The sequence below is a fragment of the Ahaetulla prasina genome, chromosome 3, assembly GCF_028640845.1.
Source record: "Ahaetulla prasina isolate Xishuangbanna chromosome 3, ASM2864084v1, whole genome shotgun sequence".
Taxonomy (NCBI): Eukaryota; Metazoa; Chordata; class Lepidosauria; order Squamata; family Colubridae; genus Ahaetulla; species Ahaetulla prasina.
In genome coordinates this window covers 186,111,533-186,135,174 of record NC_080541.1, presented here as the reverse complement: position 1 = coordinate 186,135,174, position 23,642 = coordinate 186,111,533, and the positions used below count along the sequence as shown (strand labels likewise).

The 23,642-nt window shown below is 34.7% G+C and overlaps 1 protein-coding gene across 3 annotated transcripts in view; it reads right to left on the bottom strand.

The window, feature by feature from the left end:
- Nucleotides 1-273: 273 nt before the first annotated feature.
- HIPK1 (homeodomain interacting protein kinase 1) overlaps nucleotides 274-23,642 on the bottom strand; it is a 39,439-nt gene continuing 16,070 nt past the window's right edge. For 2 of the 3 annotated variants that reach the window (XM_058175812.1, XM_058175813.1), the window contains exons 4-16: nucleotides 21,445-21,564; nucleotides 20,320-20,406; nucleotides 19,699-19,883; nucleotides 18,957-19,119; nucleotides 18,386-18,608; nucleotides 17,737-17,858; nucleotides 16,308-16,442; nucleotides 12,123-12,265; nucleotides 11,126-11,308; nucleotides 10,476-10,691; nucleotides 9,225-9,457; nucleotides 7,148-7,281; nucleotides 274-5,922 (exon numbers count right to left, since the gene is read on the bottom strand). In XM_058175812.1, coding sequence (XP_058031795.1) covers nucleotides 5,452-5,922; nucleotides 7,148-7,281; nucleotides 9,225-9,457; nucleotides 10,476-10,691; nucleotides 11,126-11,308; nucleotides 12,123-12,265; nucleotides 16,308-16,442; nucleotides 17,737-17,858; nucleotides 18,386-18,608; nucleotides 18,957-19,119; nucleotides 19,699-19,883; nucleotides 20,320-20,406; nucleotides 21,445-21,564 — 2,415 coding nt within the window. In that variant the 3' untranslated portion in view covers nucleotides 274-5,451. The remainder of the gene's footprint in view (nucleotides 5,923-7,147; nucleotides 7,282-9,224; nucleotides 9,458-10,475; nucleotides 10,692-11,125; nucleotides 11,309-12,122; nucleotides 12,266-16,307; nucleotides 16,443-17,736; nucleotides 17,859-18,385; nucleotides 18,609-18,956; nucleotides 19,120-19,698; nucleotides 19,884-20,319; nucleotides 20,407-21,444; nucleotides 21,565-23,642) is intronic. The other variant, XM_058175814.1, reaches the window with a different exon arrangement.

Below are 23,642 nucleotides of genomic sequence, written 5' to 3'. Positions count from 1 at the left end.
CATCTTTAGACCATCTCCACATTCAATAAAAAACCTTTTGATCCTGACATCAAATTATGCCCTACTCTCAAGTGCTAAACTATTACATGCAGTACTGCTGACAAATTCCCTGTTCTCTTAAAGGAGGCCTTCCCTTTCCCCTTTCTGCTGCTTTTACATGGTATCACTTACATAAAAATGGGACTTGGCACAAAAATTTTACCTTGATATACAACTGGGATTTAAAAATGGAGTTAACCACAAGACGTTTTCACTCAGAAATCAACAAATTAATAGAATACAGAAAAGTAACTTTTTTATTGATGCATTGCAATTGTTCTACATTTTTACCATATTATGTAGAAAATACTTAAAATACAAGCTACTTTGTAAAACCAAAGACAAACATTGAATCCAAAGATAAACCGTGTTTTCACAATGGACCCTTTTCCCATATAGTTAGTATTAAAGTTTTTAAATATCTGTATTTCCTCTTGTTAAAATGATTTTTACATTATCCCCTAAGTACATTGGCAATACAAACATAGATCAATAATTGTCAGAAACTACCTTTATCTAGCGGCTTGTAAAAAGGAATAGCACAACCAGAAAAAAGTTAAATTCTACACAGTAAACTAGCATATCAAATACATTTAATAAAGTAGGAATTCCATTGCAATATCAAGGAGTCAAGCAGAAATACTAACATTACATATAATGCACTGCTACATGTAGTGAATTAGATAATAGTTCAAGCTGAATCTGAAATCACACATTATATAAAGTTTAGCAACAAACAACTATGTCAACATGCGGCACCATTCATAAGTTAAAAATTAAAACAAGAAAGCAGGGCTGTGCCAATCCCAGTCACCTAGAAGCAATTGAATTTTATGTTAAAAAAAATATTGAAATCAGAGGTATGGTACTGCACTGTTTTAACTATGTGCAAGCAGTAAAGCTCAGAAGCTGCCTTTGCAGTGGAGTATCAAGAACAATGAGGTGAAAGTTCAGCTATCAAGAATGTTAAATAATAGGTTTAATCACAGAAGTGACTAAGTAAAGCATAATTTGTCTTGCTATTACTAAAAATAAATTTACTTACAACTGAGCTCAGGTTGCAGAGAAAAGCACAGCTGCCCACAGGCAAGTCCTACAGGTTTCTGAACTTGCAGAAAGACGCAGCCATAATATTATGGGAGTAATCCAAATTCCCTCAGCAAAGGAGACTAAATTTTTGAAACGTTGATTTTTGTGCATAAAATAGGTTCATTGACTTGTAGGCTGCACAACTGTGAAGCTATTGCTCTCTCCCTCCTTTTTCATTATGAGGCAACCTGGAAACGCACTGGGAGAAAAAGATGCCCCTGCAGCCTAGTTCTCACAAATCATAATGAGGGATTACTTTCAAAAATCCCCCCCCCCAACAATCTTCAGATAGGAAATATCCTGAAGCCAATAGAGGTACCAAAGCAGATTAAAACTTTCCTGCTATTGACTCCTGTATCTGGAGGAAAAGAGAAAGGGGGGGGGGAGTTCCCAAACCAAAGCATCTGGAGTTATGTCTCCTTTCCTGGGATGTTGTCCCTTTGGACAAACATTCCAGGTGCACATTGAGAGATTTTAAAGGAGCTTAGAGGCAGTAGTATGCTATGTGTGTAACTTGCTATCTCACCTGTTTTGTGAGAAGGCGGCCTTTTAGAGAAAACTCTTAATATATGTTTATTTGCTTCCAGATATGAAGTGTCTGGTCACTGGAGCAAATTGCTGAGGAAGTCAGAATCAAAAACTTGGGGAAATGTCTTTTGTTAATGATTCTTAATTGCTTAATTCGGATTATATATAATTACTTTAAACTTGTCTTGAAAAGCCAGTTCTTTTGTTCATTCAGATGATGTGAACTGACTTGAGGTAAAAATGATTAACCTATTCAAGGATAGGTTGTTTTTTTAAGACCTGTACTTTACATTTTCCAAGCAGAATTACTGAAAATCCTTGCTGCATTGGAAATATTCTAGTAATATTTTAATATTAATATACTTAATTGGTAAAATAATCCACTTCAGATTTTCTATAAGGCGGATTGAGCTACAGGTCATGGCACTAAGCAGAAAACTATTCTGAGAATGTTACAGCAACAGAAATTGTTGTTGACACCAGTGATGTAAAGAACTGAAATTCCTTGGTTATCTTCACATCAATACAGAAGAAAAAAAAATACAACAGAACAAGAGCACAGTAAACAAATGTTCAAAGCTAGTCACACTGTTAACCACTCTCCTCTATTGCCAGAGACAACAGATTCCTCACTAAAAAGGAAACTGTAAGGCTTGTGGTCCACAGACTATTTAGAGCTATTGGGGTAAGTGGCTTTAAGACCTCTGAAATCTTGGCCTCACTGAAATCATGACTCCCCCTTTCCCAATTCCTGACTAATGAGTCAGAGTTATTGCCGGTTACCATTTCAAAAACTGTTCACATTTGGACTATTATAACATGTGAACATGCATGCTCCAGAAATTGATTTAATATTCTTAGATTATTATTTTTGTAAAGTACAAAATCTAGTCATTTAATGTAGATTGGATGGAATACAAACTGGGTTCCAAGGCTGTCAATGCCTTTTATTGCTGTAGCAATACCACTCTCCAAGACAGTTAATTCTCCATTTGGCCAAGAACAGTCTTCGCATAATGGCAGTGGTGAAATAAACAATTGTGACAGAATTCGGGAAACCAAATCAGATTTAGAAGCTCACCACTAGCTCATGTGTTATTTCCTTACAGCAAGTGCTAGAGTTTTCTAAGCTTTCCAAAAGCTCCAAATTACTAGCGGTGTTAAATAAAACTTAGATTATGTGCTTTCCAGTAAGCTCTCTTTGGTATAAAAGTTCTAATTGTAACACCAAACTAGAAATATTTTATAAGCAATTTCTGCTACACACATGGGTAACAATATTACAGTATACCCTAAGGGAAAGAAATTGCACATGCTTAAACACCTCTGAAATACCAAATATGCTTCCCAATGCATTCCTAGCATAATACTCTTAAAGATGCATCAACAGCTAGAATAGTTACAATTTTGAGGGGGTGAAAGGGTCATTCAAAATAAAATGCTTAGGTCGGAATCCAGCTAAACTGAAGCATTTCAGACACCACACTAAGCCTTGGTTACAAGTTGCAATTTGAACTTGATTACAAACTTATTGTTTGAACTGGCAAATCAAATTACTTTGTTTTCAGGTATACACGCCACGATCAAACCATGCCATACAATATTTTCCCCAAGCTGGTCTACTCTAGATATGCCAATTCTCATTAACCCCCAAATCAACATGACAGGCTGTTTGGCATATCTTGAAGGAACAGTCTTGTTTAGAGGGTATCAGGTTAGTAAAGCAATACTTTCTAGAGAAGTTTACCCTACATCATGGCTCGGCTGCCATGTGACTGGAAACTCAGAGCACAGTCTGCATTTTATATTGTGATTAACAAATGTACAGCTTGGCTTGATGTCTGAACTCACTTGGCCGTTTCAGGGGGACCAAATTGTGAACATTCTTAGCTTTCCAGCTGAAGCAAGCAAGACTACAGAAGTACTCGGCTTTGGCTGAATGATGCTCATTGTTCCATTTATGTTTGCATTGAAACTTAAAGCAAATGGTTTTGTCAACTGTATCTATCCTTAGTGGGACATATTGGATGAATTGCTTCAATTTGACGGAGAGCGGAGGGGCTTGCTGGTCCATCATAAGGCAAGCTCACTGTAAACTCTAGTCACACTACATAATCATTTAAGGCACTACAATATTGGGGGAGAGGGGGTTACACACCAGTCACACATACCTGTGCAAAACAAATCAGAAGATATCCTTGTCTCTCATGCAGCTTTTTTTTTCCTTTTCTCTCTTTCTCTCTCAGTGCTACAGTGATGAGCTCTAGGCGATTGCATTATTTCACATACATTCCAACATGTATTAACAACTCATTTTGGTTTAAATACAAAGGAATATATCAATTTCATCCCCAGAAACATTTAAGAGTTAGACAAACACTTAAGTACAGAGTTCAAGTATAATCACTACACATTTTGATTACAAAGACAGAACATTTGGGATTAGCAGGAAATTTTGCTTGTTGTATTTAATTCTAATCAATATGTACATATTTCATTTTCTGTAAAATATTAAAACATCACCATTACAAAACTTCTAAAATAGTTTTAAATTCAGTAATAAACATTTAAAATCTGCAATTTTGTGTCATGTTTTTGCAATTCCTACATGCATGTATTGTATACAAGTCTTAATAAGAGCGCTTTAATGTTTCCTGCCAACAAATTCCTAGAAGGAGGTGCCAGCGGAAGTATAAAAAGTTTACATTTAAGTAAGTTGATGTTAAGGTGAATTTTGGATTCTTCAGCTAAATGAACCAGGCAAAGAAAGACAAGATGGGCAAGAGACCCTTCCATTTAATGTTATTTTTAAACTGAAAGAATGTAATTCTAATGGCCTAAATCTCAGATAAAACTCTCCAGAAACTGCACATATATTCACTTTAGTGAACCTTATAGGAAATACTTCCCAGTGGCTTCTGCCCTGAAACAGTAATGCAACCCTAAGTATGTTCAGCTAAGTGCAAGAGCTTCTGGACAATGCAGATATATTAACATTACAGACTGTGATCTCACAACAGAAAGCAAATTCATCTTTCTGCAATTGTTTCTGGAAAAAAACAACCTCTCATTTTCATTTTGAAAATTCACACATTAAAAATAATCTGTGATTTAAAAGAAAGCTGTATACAAAAATGCTACACTATCCTTCAACAGAAATAATTAAAATCAGGGAATTGAAAAGCAATATACATATGTCTATGTACATAAATAAGAGAAGCTAAGAGAAGAAATAACTGCTTTCGTAGAATTCAGCTCTTGCCTTTCAAGAATATGAATTACAAAATTAAAATACTAACTCAAGTTTATAAAACAGCCCTAGCAACCTAGAGTTAAATGTGCATTTTAGTGGCAATATGAGTTTGTGCAAGCTGCTAAAATAATTTAAACAAGTACTATTTAATTCTAATACATTTTTTAAAGAACAGCTTTTTTAAAAAAAAAAAGTCACTGATTTGCTTTTCCCTTCTGATTAACATAACAGCTTTAAATAAATGGGGTTCAGGCCTTAGTTGTTTGTCTTTAAAGCATGAATAAAAATTAAATGAGAATTTGATTCAAAAGATTCTACCCAGTCATCACCTATGTTTCCCCTGAAGAGCAGGGTTCCACCAACAGTACCACCTGATTCTGGAGAGCATAAGCAGAATTGTCAACAAAGGGGTGATTCCCCATTATTTTCCTTGGATTCCACAGAGGTTCCTGTTGTGGAACTGTTAGAATACTGCAAAACCTACTGCAGATCCCTTCACCTCTATGATCGTTCATGACTTCAAGACAGTTTCTGCCCCCAAATTATAAGTAAGAATACTGATTAATCTTGGTAGGGCTTAGTGGGTATCCAGTGTAAATTGCAGATCCTCTAGAAGCACCAATGTAGGACTGGGCAGCAAATTGATGTTGATACTGAGCAGGCGCTATGTTGGCAGAGGTTAACAAGCTGGGCCCCACACTGACTGGGACCTGGTGCACAAGAGTGCTTGGATGGGTTGTGTATGTGGTATGCCTGGAGGAGCCCTGAGGGGAAAAGAGATGAGCAATTGAATTGGTGGAGCCCAAGGTGGCAGCAGTAGTAGGCGCATAGGTGTACATGTGAGGCTGGCTTGCTGTGGCCGCTGCCAAGTGAGGGTGGACTGGGCTGCTATGCTGGAATGTATACGGAGCCTGAGCAATTGTTGTTGGCAGGGGAGCAACATAGGCCTGCTGTCTGCGAGGAGCTGGATTTCCACTTCTCTCTTGAGAGGCCAGTACAGTTGCTTGCTGGTTCTATAAAAGCAAGGAACAGGCTTAGAGAGAAAACATCCAGAACACTATTATACAAAAAAAAATGTCTAATAGGAAGTGGAGGAAAGCAAAACAATTTTCCTGATAGGTATCAGATGAAAAGAACTTTTTCCACCCAAAGAGAATCTACCTTCTGGAACTTACAATATAGTAGATACTGCAACTCCCTAAACAACCTTCCAGACAGCTATCTACCCCTAGCTCTCTTTACTTTTAAATTTTTAGAAAAATTAACATCTACATCTGCGTAGTAAAGGAAATATTCTGTACCTTATATTTCCTTTCCTTGTTTATATATCAGAGAGCAATCTATGATTCTTGGTGAGGAGGAATAGTCGGCCTCTTTGGTTTTTCAGAAGGAGGGAGAACATTAATGTAGTTGGGAGAGGGTACCATGCTTTTTTAGTTTATTTATGTGGGGAAATAGCACTTTGGGTTGTGCATTGCAGAGATAAATATAAAGTTTAGCATTTGGGCTCATATCCTATCTTTACCTTGCACTCAATTCTGGAATGAAATTTGGTTGATCACGTTTATTTGTTTGTTTGCTATACACCTCATTTCAAAGCAACTTTGGGTGCTAGACAGATTCCCATAACAATTCTGCACTGACTGTTTTTTTAAAATTCTAAAATTTAAAATTGTAGCAATGCACATAGTCGGGGGGGGGGGTGTTTGATGAAATGTGTGTGGTGTCAGCGTTCCAGAAAACCCCTCCTGCAGAAAAAGACTCCGAAGCCACAACTTCCTCACAACACAAACCTCTTGATGAACAAACTTGCACTCAGTATTGGGCCACAAATATTATTGTGCAAATTGCAACACATAATGTATTGCTTTTCATCATTAAGACTAGTACTAGGTGCCAGGTGCCATACTCATGAACCCAAAATAGTTAGAAATCCTGATTATCCTAATGTTATTCCAAAAAAGAGGCACGGGGATGGCTTAATAGGTTTTCTTGCACAATGCAAAAGATTAAATTACATGGTCCTTATGGTGCTATCCAAATCCATAATTTATGAAGTAGAAAGAGAAATCCACTACTGAATGCAAATTTAGTACGATTGCTCTTTGAAATTTCTTATCATTCAAAAATTCTCTTTTTGGTATTTCCTTTTTAACTGTTCCTTTACTATACTGCATTGCCAACTGCTACTATGTGAACACTGCAGCAGGATATAGAAGGCAAAATAATTTTACATACCTGGCTAAGGTTGAGTGGTTGTACACCATTTGTCACTACCCGATGTTGCCGATATCCAGTTGGTGTGATACAACATCCTGATGTTTGCCCACTTACAGATGCCATTGGCTTGATCTTGCTCAGACTAAAGACTCCTACAATAAAAACCATCAAGTTTATTCCATAAAGAATCCCCCTCTTTAATACAGTGCAAAAGTAAATAATTCTTCAAATATTTCAAAAGGAAAGCTCCCTGAACGAAGTCCAAATCTCTTTGAGGATAACTATATCAAAATATTGCCAAAGGGGAAGGGCAAAATTCTGAGGAAGGTACATGCCCTCTTGAAGCAATGAGCAGACAAATAGATGGAGCTTTGAGATGAAAAGAGGCAAGCTTTAGGAAGAGTTTTAAATCAAGGTCAAATGTTCTAGATTTCTACTAAATGTGCTAGACTTTGGACATACCCTATGAACTTTCTGAAGAAACCTAACATATCAAATTTTGGAACATAACATTTTAAAATGGACTTGACTTTTTGTTAGTGTGTAAGGAGATCATATTAACTCACCAGATGTGTCACCGAATTTCCTTCATATTATTACATGCCCAAATAATTAAAACCTGCATTTTAAAAAAAATGCCTAATACAGGTAGTCAATGTATGGTTAGAATTGAGTCCAAAATTTCAATTTTTAAGCGAAATGGTCGTTAAATGAGTTTTGCCCCATTTTACGACTTTTCTTGTTGTTAAGTGAATCACTGCAGTTGTTAAGTTAGTGACATAGTTTTTAAGTGAATCTGGCTTCTCCATTAATTTTGCTTGTAAGAAGGTTGCAAACAGTGATCACATGATCCCGGAACACTGCAATCATTATAAATATCAGTAGTTGCCAAATGATCAAATTTTGATCATGTGACTATGAAAGGGTGAACAACAGTCTTAAGTGGTTTTTCTTCCCAGTGCTGTTGAAACTTTGAATGTTCACTAAATGAACTTTTGTAAGTTGAGGACTACCTATATCAAAATAGCAAAAAGCAGCCCCAAAATATTTGCCCCACTCCTAGAAAAAAGAAACTTAGTCTTTGCATGAAAAACTATCAAAATTATCCACCAACTTATCTCCTTGCTGTCTGAATTAAGAAGGTACTTAAAAAGGAAGAGCTATAAGGTTTGAAAATCTGTTCTTAAAATAATCTGTTTAAAGAACTGCTTTAAAAAGCATTCACAGACTTTTGGGTCTATTTCTAACATCTTTCTTCTTGGAGTGATAATTAAGCACACCAAGAAGAGACTTTTCACTGTTTTATTGGTTTGATTTTTAAACAACTGCTATCTTGTGACTCTTGCTACATATTTTTTTAAAAAAATTGATTTGGTAAAATGATTATATTGAATTAGAAGAAACTATAGAAAGCAGGCTGAAGTGGAAGGTGGAATGAAACATGTCACCAGTTAGGAGTCATTGTATCGCAAAAAGAAATCCAAGTCCAGCCCCATGAATTCTGTTGACCCTTATTTAGCGACAATCTAGCTTTGACCATTAGTTGACTAGATTCTTGTTTATAGATAGCAATAATAAACTCTTCTGTAGTTTGACAAATGTCCTGGTTATTTGTGCCTGATAGAAACTTGAGTACATCTCTGCTTTTCCATTTTATATGATTTTATATTATATAGAACTAAGGTAGTCCTGAATACTTAATAAAGTATTAATAAAAATACAGGATTGCACACATATACATACTTCTTACATTTGAAGAGAAAAAATTAGTTTGCAACACATTAGGTTTGATCATTAATACATTTGTTACTTTTAATGGATTACATTTATATTACTCTGAACGTATCCATCATAAAGAATCTTTTTAAAATGAATTTATACTCAAACAACCTTTTCCTTATGTGTAAGAGGCATCATAATTGAAATGCCCATGTACTACTCCTGACAATTACTCTTTTATATATTGGTTATGGAAGCTATGCAAACACTAACAGAAAACACACATACATTTTTTCAGTACAAGCTAATAAAAATGGGAGGAAAAAAATAAGTTCCACATTATAGACCAATGCAGTTTATAGGCAATGAAGCTTACCTGAGGCCTGGGTGGCTACAGTACAGTCACTAAGCTGTGTTTTCAGAGGCACAATAATGGTACGGGAGGTGGAGCTTTCAGCCGCCCCTCTACTTGGCTCCAGCGCACCACCAGAGCTCCTGAGTGTGGAAAGTGCATCTGATGCATAAGGGCTATTCAGGGAAGAATCTGAATCAGGGGAATCATTAACAGTAACGTAGCTGATGACATTGGATCTCTGTTTCATGCCCAAGCTATGAGAAAACAATAACTCCTTATTAGTTATCTTATTTATCTTAATATTGCCTTATTACAATACTTTAAAATACAACTGCAACTCCTGCATTATTCTTAAATCAAAACTGTACTAAATATATTTGCATCCCATTGCTTTTCTAAATGCTTTGAGTAGGATATATGAAATCTATCTTATTTCATTATCATAACTATCCTTTAAAGTAGACTGGCTCTTTTTTTTATTTATTTACATTTATATCCCGCCCTTCTCCGAAGACTCAGGGCAGCTTACAGTGTGTAAGGCAATAGTCTCATTCTATTTGTATATTTACAAAGTCAACTTATTGCCCCCCCCAACAATCTGGGTCCTCATTTTACCTACCTTATAAAGGATGGAAGGCTGAGTCAACCTTGGACCTGGTGGGACTCGAGCCTGCAGTAATTGCAGGCAGCTGTGTTTTAATAACAGGCTTCTTACAGCCTGAGCCACACCGCGGCCCTAACAAGGCCTGCAACTTTTTAAATGATGGAGAATAGTTTTGAGCTAGTCCAAAATTAATATTTCTAGCACAGATCATAAATTAAAGATATGAAAGTTATTAGTTGTATAACCTATGAAGAATCCCCTCAGTTTCAGAAAAGATGTACTTATCCAACAGCTCTGTATCATTGTATAAGATGAGATTTACATTACATTAGCTTTAACAATTTACATACAACATTATTAAAGGGTATTATATCCCATCAATCTATTGTTCAGTCTAGATCAGAATTATTAGTGCAGACACCTTCAACTCTATTGATTAATATAGGCCATAATTATCAATGTGGCACCTTCCCATTGATCAATCTAGACCAGAGTTATCAATGCAAACACCTTTAATTGCATCTAAAGATGTCAGAGACTGACCCTTGAATCTTCCTTGCACCTGAAAAATCAACCATTTAACTACAGGCTCTTTTTCTTTTTAGCTTCATGACTCTCTCTTTCTCATTGTAATGCATTAATGAATTGAAAGAAACTTAAGCCCCTACCTTCCAGGTTTGTATTTGTTGTCTTCCTCTTCATCAGTGTCACTTCGGATGGTGATTACACTAACAGGAGGACTGGGGGTATCTGGAATAACAATGGGCTGATGCTGCTCTTGCACTGGAAGGAGAGCATTGGAGGAAGAAGATGTGGCACGCAGAGGGCTGCTTCCAATTAGAGAGTAGACTTGAGATGGAATCGCCTCCAAAGTAGATGCAGGCCTATGGGAAAGATAAGTGTATAATTGATGATAAATTCATCCACCAAAGGCATAAACAAAGCTTAAATATTTTGAATGGCTCTGAGCTTTTTCCAGCTCAAATAATCATGTAAAATCCAGGAGAAAAATATGTCATTTAGAGGTTCAGATTCTGCTATCAGTGCTTGTTCCAGACTCTGTAATCAAATGTTTAATCTCTACTCTTCCTTAGCAATTATATATTTTTATTACTTAACAATACAGAAATACCTATAGGTGCTAAATTAATATTAGTGCACAAGAAAGTTCTTATAACTGTCTGGGTTTGAATGTGCTTGAGGATTTGATCTGCTATAAGCATAGTATTATTATACTAAAAATGCCTAGAAAATGTATGTATATGAAAAATACAGTCTGCCGATTCCTATTCAGAATCGGGACAAATAATTTACTTACTTAGTGGCACTATGAGATGGGTGTTTATTCTTCTTTGCTGGTACCACATTACTTTGCTGCTGTCTTACAACATGAGCCACTCCAACATTCAAAGGTTGGGTTGTAGCCAGAGTCACATGATTGGTCAACAAAGATGGCTGCTGCATAATAGTGCTATACTGATTTCCATGTGAATGAGCACTTCTAAAGGAAAGAAAATAACACAAAAGTTTCCAAGTATTATTTATGCATTCCAGAATACAGAACCTGCTTGTTATAATAGTTAAGGCATCAGGCTAGAAACTGGAAAACTGTGAGTTTTAGTTCCACGTTAGGCACAAAGCAAATTAAGCGACCTTGGGCCAGCCATTTTCTCTCAGCCCTAGGAAGGGCAAACCAATTCTAAAAAACACTGGCAAGAAAATTGTAGGGACTTAACCAGGCAGGTACCAGGAGTCAATATTGACTTGAAAGCATATCTATTCACACATACACATATACACTAGAAGACCAGAACTCTTAGAGCGCAGTATCCAATTAGAATTCTGAAATGGGAAGAATCTATAATTATTTTATGTACACTGCGATAAGTTTTGCTTGATCTATGTCTCTTTGAACAGAAAATATGACTGTATCACAGTATTGTTTCCTTACTATTAAAACTTCAGACACTAACTGTACATTATTTTCCAGAAAAAACCTGTAATTTAAGATTACATGATGGCATATCTTGAGAATGCCCAAAATATCTCTTTCCACCTTTTATAAGCCTTTACAGAAATTATCTCTATCCACACATTTCCTGACTATTCAATCATTTTTCTACATGTCTTTCCTTTACTCTCCTGTCTCTCAAAGGGACATAAAAAGTACATATTAGTTAGAGAAAAAAAATTTTTTTATTTACTATTACACATCTGATCATCTATTCTAAAAAATATAGTCTGAAAACACTGCATCATTTCTGCACTTTTTCATATTATGTACTACTTATATTTCTGCTTGGTTGAAGACTCACCTCCAATCAGCCAGTTGCTGGTTACTTCCAATTGATTCAGGAATCACAGCTGTAGGCTGGACAGAATTGTGCAATGCAACCCCTGGAAGTTGTTGCCAGGTAGAAGGCAAAAGTATCTGTTGGGTCCCTCCAGGCCAGGCCTGCTGCAAAACAACAAAAAGAAAAACAAAAGATTTATTAAAATTAGCTTTTTTTAAAAAAACTTTAAAAAAAATAAGTTGTTTAACGTAAAAGAAATGAGATATTGTTAACTTGCAGAGATAAAGACACGAGACTGCATTTTTGCAAATAATTTTACAAATGGAAATGAAAAAAATACTAATAAAAATGTTTCCTCTCACTCTGCTTGTTGTATATCTCATAAGATCAACTGTATAAGAGATTTATATTCATACAGTGTTGCAGAAAATATATTTAGCACTTAAACAGCTAGGCAGAAAAGACTGCAATTTGGGGTGGCTTTGAAGATGATTCTTCAAATATGGAATGAGAGATTGAGACTTAAGGAAAAGCAGCAAAATTTTAGGCTAAGTTTGGAGATAATATATTTGTTCTGAAAGCTAATTCTCATACAAACATTTCCATGTGAAACTAGCTCTTTGAAAGAATATGAATATCTCTTCACCACTAACTTAATATAGTAGTCTGCAGATAGCAGCCTACAACAGCTGCTGAATACATGTTTTGGTAACTTTCAGCATGCTCACTAGTAGAAAATTGGTTGGTGCATGACTGAAGTAGAAGGCAATATAATTTTAAAATGAAGGGCTGTGTTCAAATATTTGGGGAACAATGTTTTTTGGCTTATTCATTATGTTGAAATTCCAAAATTTGAAAGTAATTTAAACTATATTTTATGTGGTTCCTCCACATAGAATCAGGAGTAATTGGTAATATTTTCTTCCCTTTGAAAAGCACGTACTTTATGAAAATTGCAAGTTTTATATATAGCCAAATGTGCATAAATCAGATGAAATCCACAAATTTAGGATCACTGATCTTGAATGAGATAGTTACTGTTGAGCCATTAAGATAAGAATAATAAAATTGCTGGGCCATCTGCAGTCTTAAATATTTTAAGTAGACATTATATAACTATAAAGGCTCTGAATTATAAAGGAAGTACTATAACAATTTCTCACTGGATAGGAGCTCATATCTGATAGCTGAGGTTCAACTATCTCTCTTCCTACTTTGACAGATTAAGCACATACTTTTTGTAAGGATTATTAAGCAATCTATTTATTTAATCTAATTATTTTTGTAATTCTATAGGAGCAATGTTGTAGAATATAGCTAACTCTTGCTCTCCAGGGCATGAAGAATGCACATCAGTTTTTAATAAAAGAAGTTCTTCCGTTGCTTTATATAGAACATGTACTCCTATGGAGGATCAACTAGTTTTTGTGTTTGCTTTCAGATCCTACCGTAGTTATAATAAATCTGTTTACAGTGTAAATTGTATTTACAAGAAAAAGTTCTGCAATAAAATGGGTTTTAATAGGATTTTAATTGGGGTTTTACGATGTTTGTATTTTATTTAAATTATAGCTAAATTGAATAAGTTTTTAAATTTTGGTTTTATTGTGTTGTATGTGATTGTTATTTTATCTGGCTGTTAACCGCCCTGAGTCCTTCAGGAGAAGGGCAGTATAAAAATTAAATAATAATAATAATAATAATAATAATAATAATAATAATAATAATAATAATAATAATAATAATAATAATAATAATAATTATTATTATTATTATTATTATTATTATTAAAATACTTCCAGAATCCAATTCTTATAATCATATTCCACACAGTTCAAACTGCAATACAGTTTAAAAACATTACAAATGCAATTTTAAATGACATATTTCTGCAAGTAACAAATTCTCTTATTCCAAACACTGGTTCCAAACAAGCAGCTTTCAAGCAGAGAACTGCTAACCCCTCTGCCAACATAAGCGGAATAATTAAAAAAAAAGAGAATAATGTTAAGTCACACCATGCCTCTTTCCAAAAGCCAACACCTGCACAAGACAAAGCAGAGAGTTTAATACAGTGCGAGATCTAATGTCCCCACCAGAAGGCAGAAATCGGGCTTTCCAAGCGACGAACTGTTTTGACAGAGGAGGGACAAAAATATGCAAAGCTTAGCAAATGGCTAACGTAAACTTAGATGAAGCGGCAAAAGGGAGAAGTGTTGAAAGCACTAAAGGTGAGCATTTCAGGCAAAAGCCTAGAAGCCAAAATCCATGGAGAGAAAGGTAGGATTCAGATAAGATTAAGTGGATTTAGTCTAGAAGATATATTTTGTGTCATCGTATCACAGAAGCACAGCAATTAGTATTCCAAGTAGAAGTGCAGAAAACATTTCAAACTCAAAACATTTCAATCTTGTTTCGAGCTCAAACATAATGCTTCCACTTTTCAGTGTCCCCACACTGTTCTGACCATTCTATAAGTACAGTATTTAAGTTCAAAGCAGCTCAGTTCCAAACTAAAAAATGATTCCAGACTGGTCAAAACAAAGTTGGAACATTTTTACTGAGGTTGATGCATTTCATTTGAACCCCAAACAACTGTTTCAAGCTTGAAATGTTTCAGTTCTGAATGCTTTGCAGATTCTAATTTCATATATGTCATCTAGGGATTTATTAAAGTCCAGTTTTTAATCCTTAAAGCTGCAAATTGTTTGAAAACATAGCTATGTCTTAAGAAATCTCAAAAGATAGAGGAGACACAAATAGAAAAGAAGTTCAAATGGCCTGTGCCTTCCATAGTGCTTTCCTTTTCCTGTGAGGCAAGAGATCTTAATCTGTATTAATTTATGCTAGTTTCAGATTTTAATTTTCCGTTCCAATGAATTTTAAGTGCAGAGTATACAGCATTCTGGTCTCAAGCTACTAGCAGTAAATCCAAAGAGGGACAAGTTTAGCCTATTGGTTGAAAAATCCAAAATAGTCTTTGATAGTAAATAATCAAACATTTAAGTTCTATTAGATGTACTCCATATGTTTCAATTATGAAATTTAGTTAGAATTGAATAATAGAATCAGAATGGACAACTACAAAATTTGTAGTGATCTTTTCAACACATGCACTTAGATTTTTTTAAAAAAATCTATCTTGCCTACCCATGTGGCATTCCTTGGAGCAACAGTAGCAATGTCAGAGGGACCAGTTACTCATCTTGGTGAGACTTGTTCTGACTAAAGCCAACAATGCCCCTTTTCTCTCCACTGGAAGAGAAAGATGCTCGCGAATTATCACTTTAAAGTAACATAAGACAATGAGTATGCAACAAATAGAAGTGTGCTTGGCAAGACATGTGAGGACATCACCATTTCAAGTGCACTGCAATGTTTCCATGTTTTTCACTGATCTGATTCTGGGGTTTCTAATTGATTGTTTTGTGGGATTTACAAAGCATGAATTCCAATCAGAGAAATCCAGAATGAGAAAGAAAAATTTGAGAAGTGTGCACAGTACTTTTTTTTTTAAAACCACACTAGAGAATTAAAGAACTACTCTAAGGTATAGCTTATATAGGAAGAGCTCACCTTTAATCTCAACCAAGACATGTAAAAGGAACTAAAAGCACGGGTGGGTTGCAGCATCTATTTAAGGATGATGCATACTGGTCAGGGGTAATGAGAGGCCAGAGAGATTTGGGTTGCTGCTAACTGTTTCATATAGGTTAATCTGGGTTGTTAAAGCCATAAATCAATAAAGGATTTAATGATATTAGAGATTTCCTGTGCTTAACACATCTGTACGTGCAAAGAAACTAAAAAAAAAATAAAAACCCTAAATTTGTCAAGACATGGCTACCCAGGTATTAATGGCTGAATCAATCTAAGGACCATTACTATTGTTTTCAATCAGCAAAATAAAAAAAGATAAAGAGTACAGAAAAGAAGAAGTACATTACTGCTCTTTCCAAACTAGGAGAAGAGCTTGATCAGCAATCTAGCTAGCAAAGAACAACAGTCAATGAATCTGGATTCTTTACAGAGCAACACTAAACATCAGAGTCAGACAGTGCTTCAGCAATGTTGGGGAGGAAAAACAACAAGACATTAAGATGTAGCAAGAACACAGCCACAAGATGGCACATGCTTCCATGCCCTCTGCAAGTCTAAGTTAAAACAAAAACTCCGTTAGTGAACACAATCAAGGGAGGCAATTACCAGTACTGCAGCCGTCTGTTCTACTAGCGCCGGCCGGCCGGCTGCGCAGTTCAGAGTAAAGGGTACCGCATACTGCGGCGTGATGGTGGCTACTTGAGGATGAAGAGTTGCTACCATTAGTGGTGTACAGCTTCCCTGAAATGTAGATTAGGCAGTGAGTGAAACAAATGTACTAAGGCAACAGGGCCAGAAAGGCTTCCCCCAAGGATACTAAGGGCGCTTTTGAGTGATTTGCAGAATTCATAGGTATCCACTGAAAATCAATATGCTTTTCTTCCAACTTGTATGTACTGATAACAAGTATTTCTTCATATCCATGAACAAGCCTTTTGTGTTTAGTGTATTTAAAACAAAAATTAATGGGGGGTGGTATAAAACACAGTGCAGGCTTGGAAACAGAAATAATTCCTAAAATGGCATACTGAAAGCATTCAGTTGTTAAAACAGCATTTTGTATTTTAATATAAAAATTCCTATTGATTTCCTCTTAAAAATTGAGCAATTCAATTGCTCTGTCGGTAAAATTATATTATATTTCACCACAAAAATCTTAAAACCTAGAAAAGAAGGAAAAATTTGTTGTATTCATATTGAATACAATATTGGATTTGTATTATGCTAGCCTAAGTGCTTCCAAATGCCTTCTGCAATGCAAATAAAAATGGGTAAGTTGCTGTCTTTCATGCCTGACCTAAATGGAGTTTACAATAATGTGACCAAAGCTGCATTGCAAAGATAATACAATTAAGTTAAGAAGTAATGTATGTAACTTATTTCAAAATCTTCTGTTCCGGAACAAACCTCCCATTTTAACAATGAACATATAATAACAACAACAACAAAGGCTTCCGAGAGCAGACTCCTTTGTTTTTATAGCAGACCGAAAACTAATATTATCAAAGTAGTAAGTCTAAAACTTTGTTATTATGTGTAACCTGTTGTTTTCTCAGCATCAAGAAACAGAACAAATGCAAAAAGCACTCCTAAAGTGAATGGGAAAGTTGGTGGGAAAGAGTAATTTAATTGAACCAATAGTGATAGACAATATCTTTTTTCTGCTTGCTACTAAATCTTATATTAATTGTAATTTTAGGGCAAGCAATTAAAGCCAATTAAATGTACCTTCTTCCAGAATAACAGCTGTTAATATATTCTGTTTTAGGCACAATGGTAGATCTGTATCTGTAAATGAAAATTGCCTAAAATTTTTGTCCCGGACAATAAAGTCCATTTGCAAAGGCCAAACCTTTAAAGCAAAGAAATCATTAGATAAAGAACTATTTTATTATTTTTTTCCTTAATATACTACTAATGATTTTTAAAAGGCTTAGGAATTTCTGGTTCTCAATTTCAGTTGAGAATACAGCACATATTTTATCCAAACATATCCATGACACTTTGTTTTACTCACCCCCATCCCCACTTTTACCTGTGTGAGAACTCCGGACTGGATCTGCAGGGGTTGAGCTGCTGGCGCTTGTGGCACAATTGGAACAGCATTGTCCATCCTTACAGGGAACCCAGAATGCTTTGTGGTTGCCTGAAGACCAGCTGGATGAAATAAAGATCACAAATAACTACCCAAATATGTTTCAGAGCTTACTTTCCAAAGATGATGCATAAAAAAGATGCAGGTTATGGTCATAATTATCAGTACTGAAAAACTTTCAACCACCCTAGAAGCTAGTAATCTACACCCAGTATGCCACAGGATCAAAAAAAGTTGGAGATACTGTTTGTAAGACAGTTATGAAGCAGTCAAGAAAACGTTTTTTGAAATAGTCATTAAGTGAACCATGCTGCTTCCTTCTATTATGAAATATATATCATACCTAACTACCATACTTAAGATGCTAACTTTCTATATTACAAAATTGGATTTTGTCCTAGAAACCCCAAGATCAACTTGGGTTGCCTGGGTATTTCTTTCACATAATTTGTTTTTATTTCAGAAAGTAAGAAAATGTAGATTTTAATGCATAAAGAGACAGCACTTTTTTGTATCTTTTTAAAACCTTATTACAATTATGGTGTAATGGATATTTAGAAATAGTATGACAGGATAAAAACACACTTACTTGGAAAGGCAGGAGGACATACAATGAATGTTTGTTGAAATGGGTCTGTTTGAGTGCAAATTTGGGTTGTTCCAGGCTGTAAGGAAACACTCTGTTGTGCCACACCAGCAACTGGTGCTGCAGAGGATGGATAGAGAGCAGACTGATAATTCAACAGTGAAACATCTGAATTTGCTAGAGAAAGAGTAGCTGCAGCTGTAGAATTGGAAGCCAAAACACTAGCCTGAAAAACAAGATAATATATCATTAGAACTAGAAACTGTAATATTTAACATATATATTAAACGAATAAAAACAAGATGAAAACCATCTGCAGATGTCAATCACTTTCTTAATCAATCTTAACTCATCAGATTCCCTCGTCCTGAAGGGGATCTAGAACTCATAGGCACTCAAGATAGATGTTTGGAACAAATGCTATGTCTACCAAATACTGGGCTAATGACAAATGAAATTCACTGAAGCTACTGTACTAAAAACAATCAATTACTAGGAAGAATCATTTCAGGAAATGATAAAAAGTTTTGTTTTGATTTTGTTCATCAAAAGAAACAAAAAGGAACTGATTTACCTGATGATGCACAGTACTCAGCTGGTTGTTGAAACTCATAGTGAGGTTTGTGCTTGTATTTGGTGCAACATGTGTCGTGAATGGGCTTTTTATTTGATTAACAGTGTCATACATATTAACTCTTCGTTTACAAATTTCCATATTCTGAAAACAGGATTTCACACTAAAAGAGAATAGGAAGCAATTTAGCTAATAACACCATACAGACTATGTCTGATCATTAAAAATAAAATGCCTCTGAATTAATAGTCATCAAACCCTTTTAAGTTACTTGGGCCCTTTCTGAAATCTAATTTGTTATTTGCCTAAGTAACTATAACTGCTATTCTTCTCCATCACAATTCCACAGTACAAACAAATCCAAATATTCCCTATTCCAAATTATACTCATATGCTAACAAAATATTTCTAGCAAATTATGTATTACTACCAGGTTTCTCTCTTTTCTTTAGAGAAACCTGTTTATGAGAAATCAATAGATGGTAGTGGAAAGCCAAGATTTAAAAAGGAAGTAATTTGCTATTATAACAAGATTTCTAGAAGTCTATGAATAGTATCATAGTAAAACTATTGTTTAGGAATTTATTTTAGTGAATCCACTTTTTTATTTAATTTAAACACTTTCTGAAATTATCTAAAGATAATACTTATTGTTACTTGTTTGTTTACTTGTCCAAAAACATGAAGCAGGTTACAAAGCTGAATGAATTAATAGTATCATTTATCTGGGCCACAAACTTACTGGTTGCTATGTGGAAAATCCAGAAGATGATTCATTGTCACAAATGGATGGTTCAAGGTCTTCAGCGGAGTAATTCTCTTATCTGCATCAATTGTCAACATTTTCTTCAACAAATCTATATATTCTCTTCGGTCAGCCTTCTCTGCCAACATATCTGTTCCCTCCAAGTCTGTAGACATATTTACCTTGTGGAAAAGTTTTTTAAATTGTTTAGATTTTTGTTCAACTTATACATTTTATAGCAGGAAAAATAAAGAATACATAAATCTTTTAAATTCTTGAGGAATGTAGTTCTAGTTTACTCCCATTTTCTCTTGGTTTGTTTTTAACAAATGTTTAACTTAAAATAAATATAAATAAAATAAATATTGCCCTTTCATTTAAAGTGTATGTTCAAGACAAGTCTACAGATGTTAAGTGGTTTTCCTAAAATCATTTACTTATAATTGCTAAATTACTAAGAATTATCCCCAGGTATACGAGAGAGACCACTTGTATAGCCCCATGGGGGATAATAGAAAGGGAACACAATTAGCTTCTATGTAAAACAACTGTAAATTAGTACTTCTCTAGATTAGAATACCTGTACTTTTCAAAGGCAATTTTTTATTGGCAGCTTACTTGTGCCATGTCGTCCAAACAGTTAAAAATGTATTTCCGAGCTTCCTTTGATTTTATTCCTGTCTCCAACTCATGTTCTTCTGGAGTCTGTCAAATAAAATGGAAGTTACAAAAAATTATATCAAGATTTAACATTTTAGTACAATAAAAGCAAAAGTAGGTCAGCCTGCAACACTGCAGGTTTCAGAGAATTTCTGAAGCGCTTAGATCTAAACAGTGTTTTAAATCAGGAAAACAGCTTTATAATCAGGACAGAAATAATTAGTAAAATACAATGTGTGTTTACAGAAAATGGCCTAAGACATTTGAACTTTACAATTCTCTTCAAAATCAATTCAGATTGCCTTAAATCTTACAGAAACTATTTTATTGATAATTTTTTCATGATACAAATATGTTTTCTACAGACATGTCTGTTGTAAATTTTTTAAAAAACAAGGTCCAATTCAGAACACCTTTTTGCATCAACTATTCACAACAGTAATTAAAATATTTTTATTTATAGGTCTTGCTTTACTGGAAAAATGCACAGTAGAAGCATTTTCTTAGAGACAATTGTAAAGAATCTCACTGTGGCTAGCCTATCTTTTTTTTTCAGCCTTTGTTATCACTCATCATTTTCCACCAATGGTTTCCTGGTTTAGTACATAAAATTACAGTTTTGGAGGGGATACTTTATAGCTAATGGCCAGATTTATATTCACATATTTCTTGGACAAACTACAGTAGCTCACATTTATGACTAATCCACTGATCCCATAAGGATAGGTTTATATATAATCCTAAATCAAAATTAAATCACATTGTGGTATATTATATATGCAGTCAGTCACTATTTAGGACTTCTTTACTTAATAGGGTTGCAGTTATACATTCCATTCAATTATTAGCAAATTAATAAACATTCTACTCCTTATGTTCAGATGCTGTTTCCCTGGACAAAATGCTATTGTATGCAATATCACTTGCTAGTAGTTTTCTTATTAGTTTATATTTATTTTTTTTAATTGATTTAACTTAGTTATTATTTTAAAAATAAAAATGGAACAAGATATATCTTAAAAGTAAGTGGTACTAATAAAAAACAAGCCTTCTAAAGAAAAAAAGAAATTAAAAGAAAAAAACCTTTAGTCTCCACAAAGGGTATCCCAAGTTTGGATCTCTATTAAAAAACCTGCTTGTTTTCGTTCCCGCACTCAAAAGATACTCTGCTGGTAGTCCTTGTGTTTGTGAAATGTAACGAATCTGCAACAGAAAAATAATATTGATGTTCTCAACTAACAATTATTAATATTAACATATAGTAATAGTAATTTTATTTTTAATCACCCAAAGGAGTATGGAGTGGTATATAGAAGAATAAAAGCAAGCTTAAATTCAATAATTGAATAAAACACATTACAATAAATTATCAATTCAAAAACAATAATGACACAAGTACTTTAAACATAGTATGTTACAAAATAAGTTGTTTTTTTCTTAGGCAACTAGTATCCTACAAATGCTTTTTATGGGGAAGTTTTACTCCCCTCAGAGAGAATTACATAATTAGGTTACTTGTATGGAGAAAAACTTTCGGTCTTTGCTATGAAACAAACCTTTTGATGGGACCATGAACAGAATTTTCCAACTGTTATTAATATATGAGCTATATGGAACACAATACAATTTTATATTCAATCATAATAGTTTTCCTCAAAAAACTATTCAACTTGTGTTTCAACTTTGCCAATTCATTAATACATGAATGAGATTTTTTCATGCCTTTAAAAAAAAATTCTATTTTGAGGTACTGAAGATATTTACATTAACATCTGAAAGTCATCCTGGAGTCATCCTTTTTCATATTCATTCAACACAGAGAGTTTTAGAATTAAATACATTGATTTTTACCAGGAAATTATTCATCATTTTCTTTTACACAAATTACTACTATTCTTTCCTATGGAAAGTTACGTGTTTAAGACACTATTTCTATTACTAGGCCTGCGCAAAATATGACTAGCAGGCTGCATGTGGCCGACCAAGTCTTATGTGGCCCAGCAGAATTTTTTTTGAAAACTTCATAAACCCATTTCTGCCAAATACTGCTATCACCAGAAAGGATGTGCTACCACTTAGGTGGGTTGGTTTGTTTCTGTTTTTTTCTGTTCCAAAAGACATGCTGTGGAATTTTCCAATACCTCTGGGCCTCACCAGCACTTCAAGCTACAATTCTATACCAGGTATTTCTCTGTAGGCCATAATTATTATTAAGGTATCAATGTGACCCTTTCCCTTCGACAAGTTGTGCAGGCCTTTTTATATCAATTTATTATAATTTATAGACTTCTTCACTTGAGATATTTTACCAATAAAATGCCTGTGGAAAGGAAAAGTATATCCTTCTGTTCAGTAGTGGGTTTCAAATCCTGGCACTATCGGTTTGCTATCTGTAGCATGTGAGTGCCTGGCATTTCTGCACATGCACAGAACATTTTTGATGACTGGGCGGGTGGGCGGAGCCTCCCACCTCTACTGGTTCGCCCGAACTAAGGCGAACAGGGAGCAACCCGCCACTGCTTCTGTTTGTACATATAGCAATGGAAGTAAAATATATCAAGCAGATTTCAGACTAATTTAGAATAGCTGTAAATAACAGAAAATATTTACATATTTTACAATATTTAAATATTTACATATTTTACAATATGTAAATATTTTAATATTTACAGATGTAAATATTTACATCTATATCTAAAAAGGAATGAGGTGCAAATAGATATAAGTAGTCCAGCAGTTATGACAGCAATTGGGACAAGGAACTTTATCACTAAGCAATGTGATCACAAAGCACAATAGCAAGTAACCACATTACTTGGCAACAGCAATTCTGGCAATCACAGAACTGTCATAGTTTAATGTGGACCATGCAGTTCATTAGGTTAAGGACTTAATGTGATCAAGATTTCCTACTGATTTCCCCATTAACTTAGCTTGTAGAAAGCCAGAACGGAACATCGGAAATTATGATTACGTGGCTATGGTGATCACAATTGGTTCATTGCAATGATCACAGGGCCAGAACTTTAAAGACTCATCGTAAGTCACCTTGTTCAGCACCACCACAATTTTGAACAGTCACTGCATGAAAGGTTAGAACTTGAGGACCACCTGTGCATGTGAAAGTGTAGTTAAAAGGAGACAGGTATCTAACCAAGGCCTTCCTTTTTAGTGAACTTTTGGAGTGTAAATATTCATTGTGTGATTGTAGCTGTTTCTTCCTTTTAACTGCTAGTGGGGTTGGGAGCTTGGCCGTATTCTGATTGGGTGGAGGTGTGTTC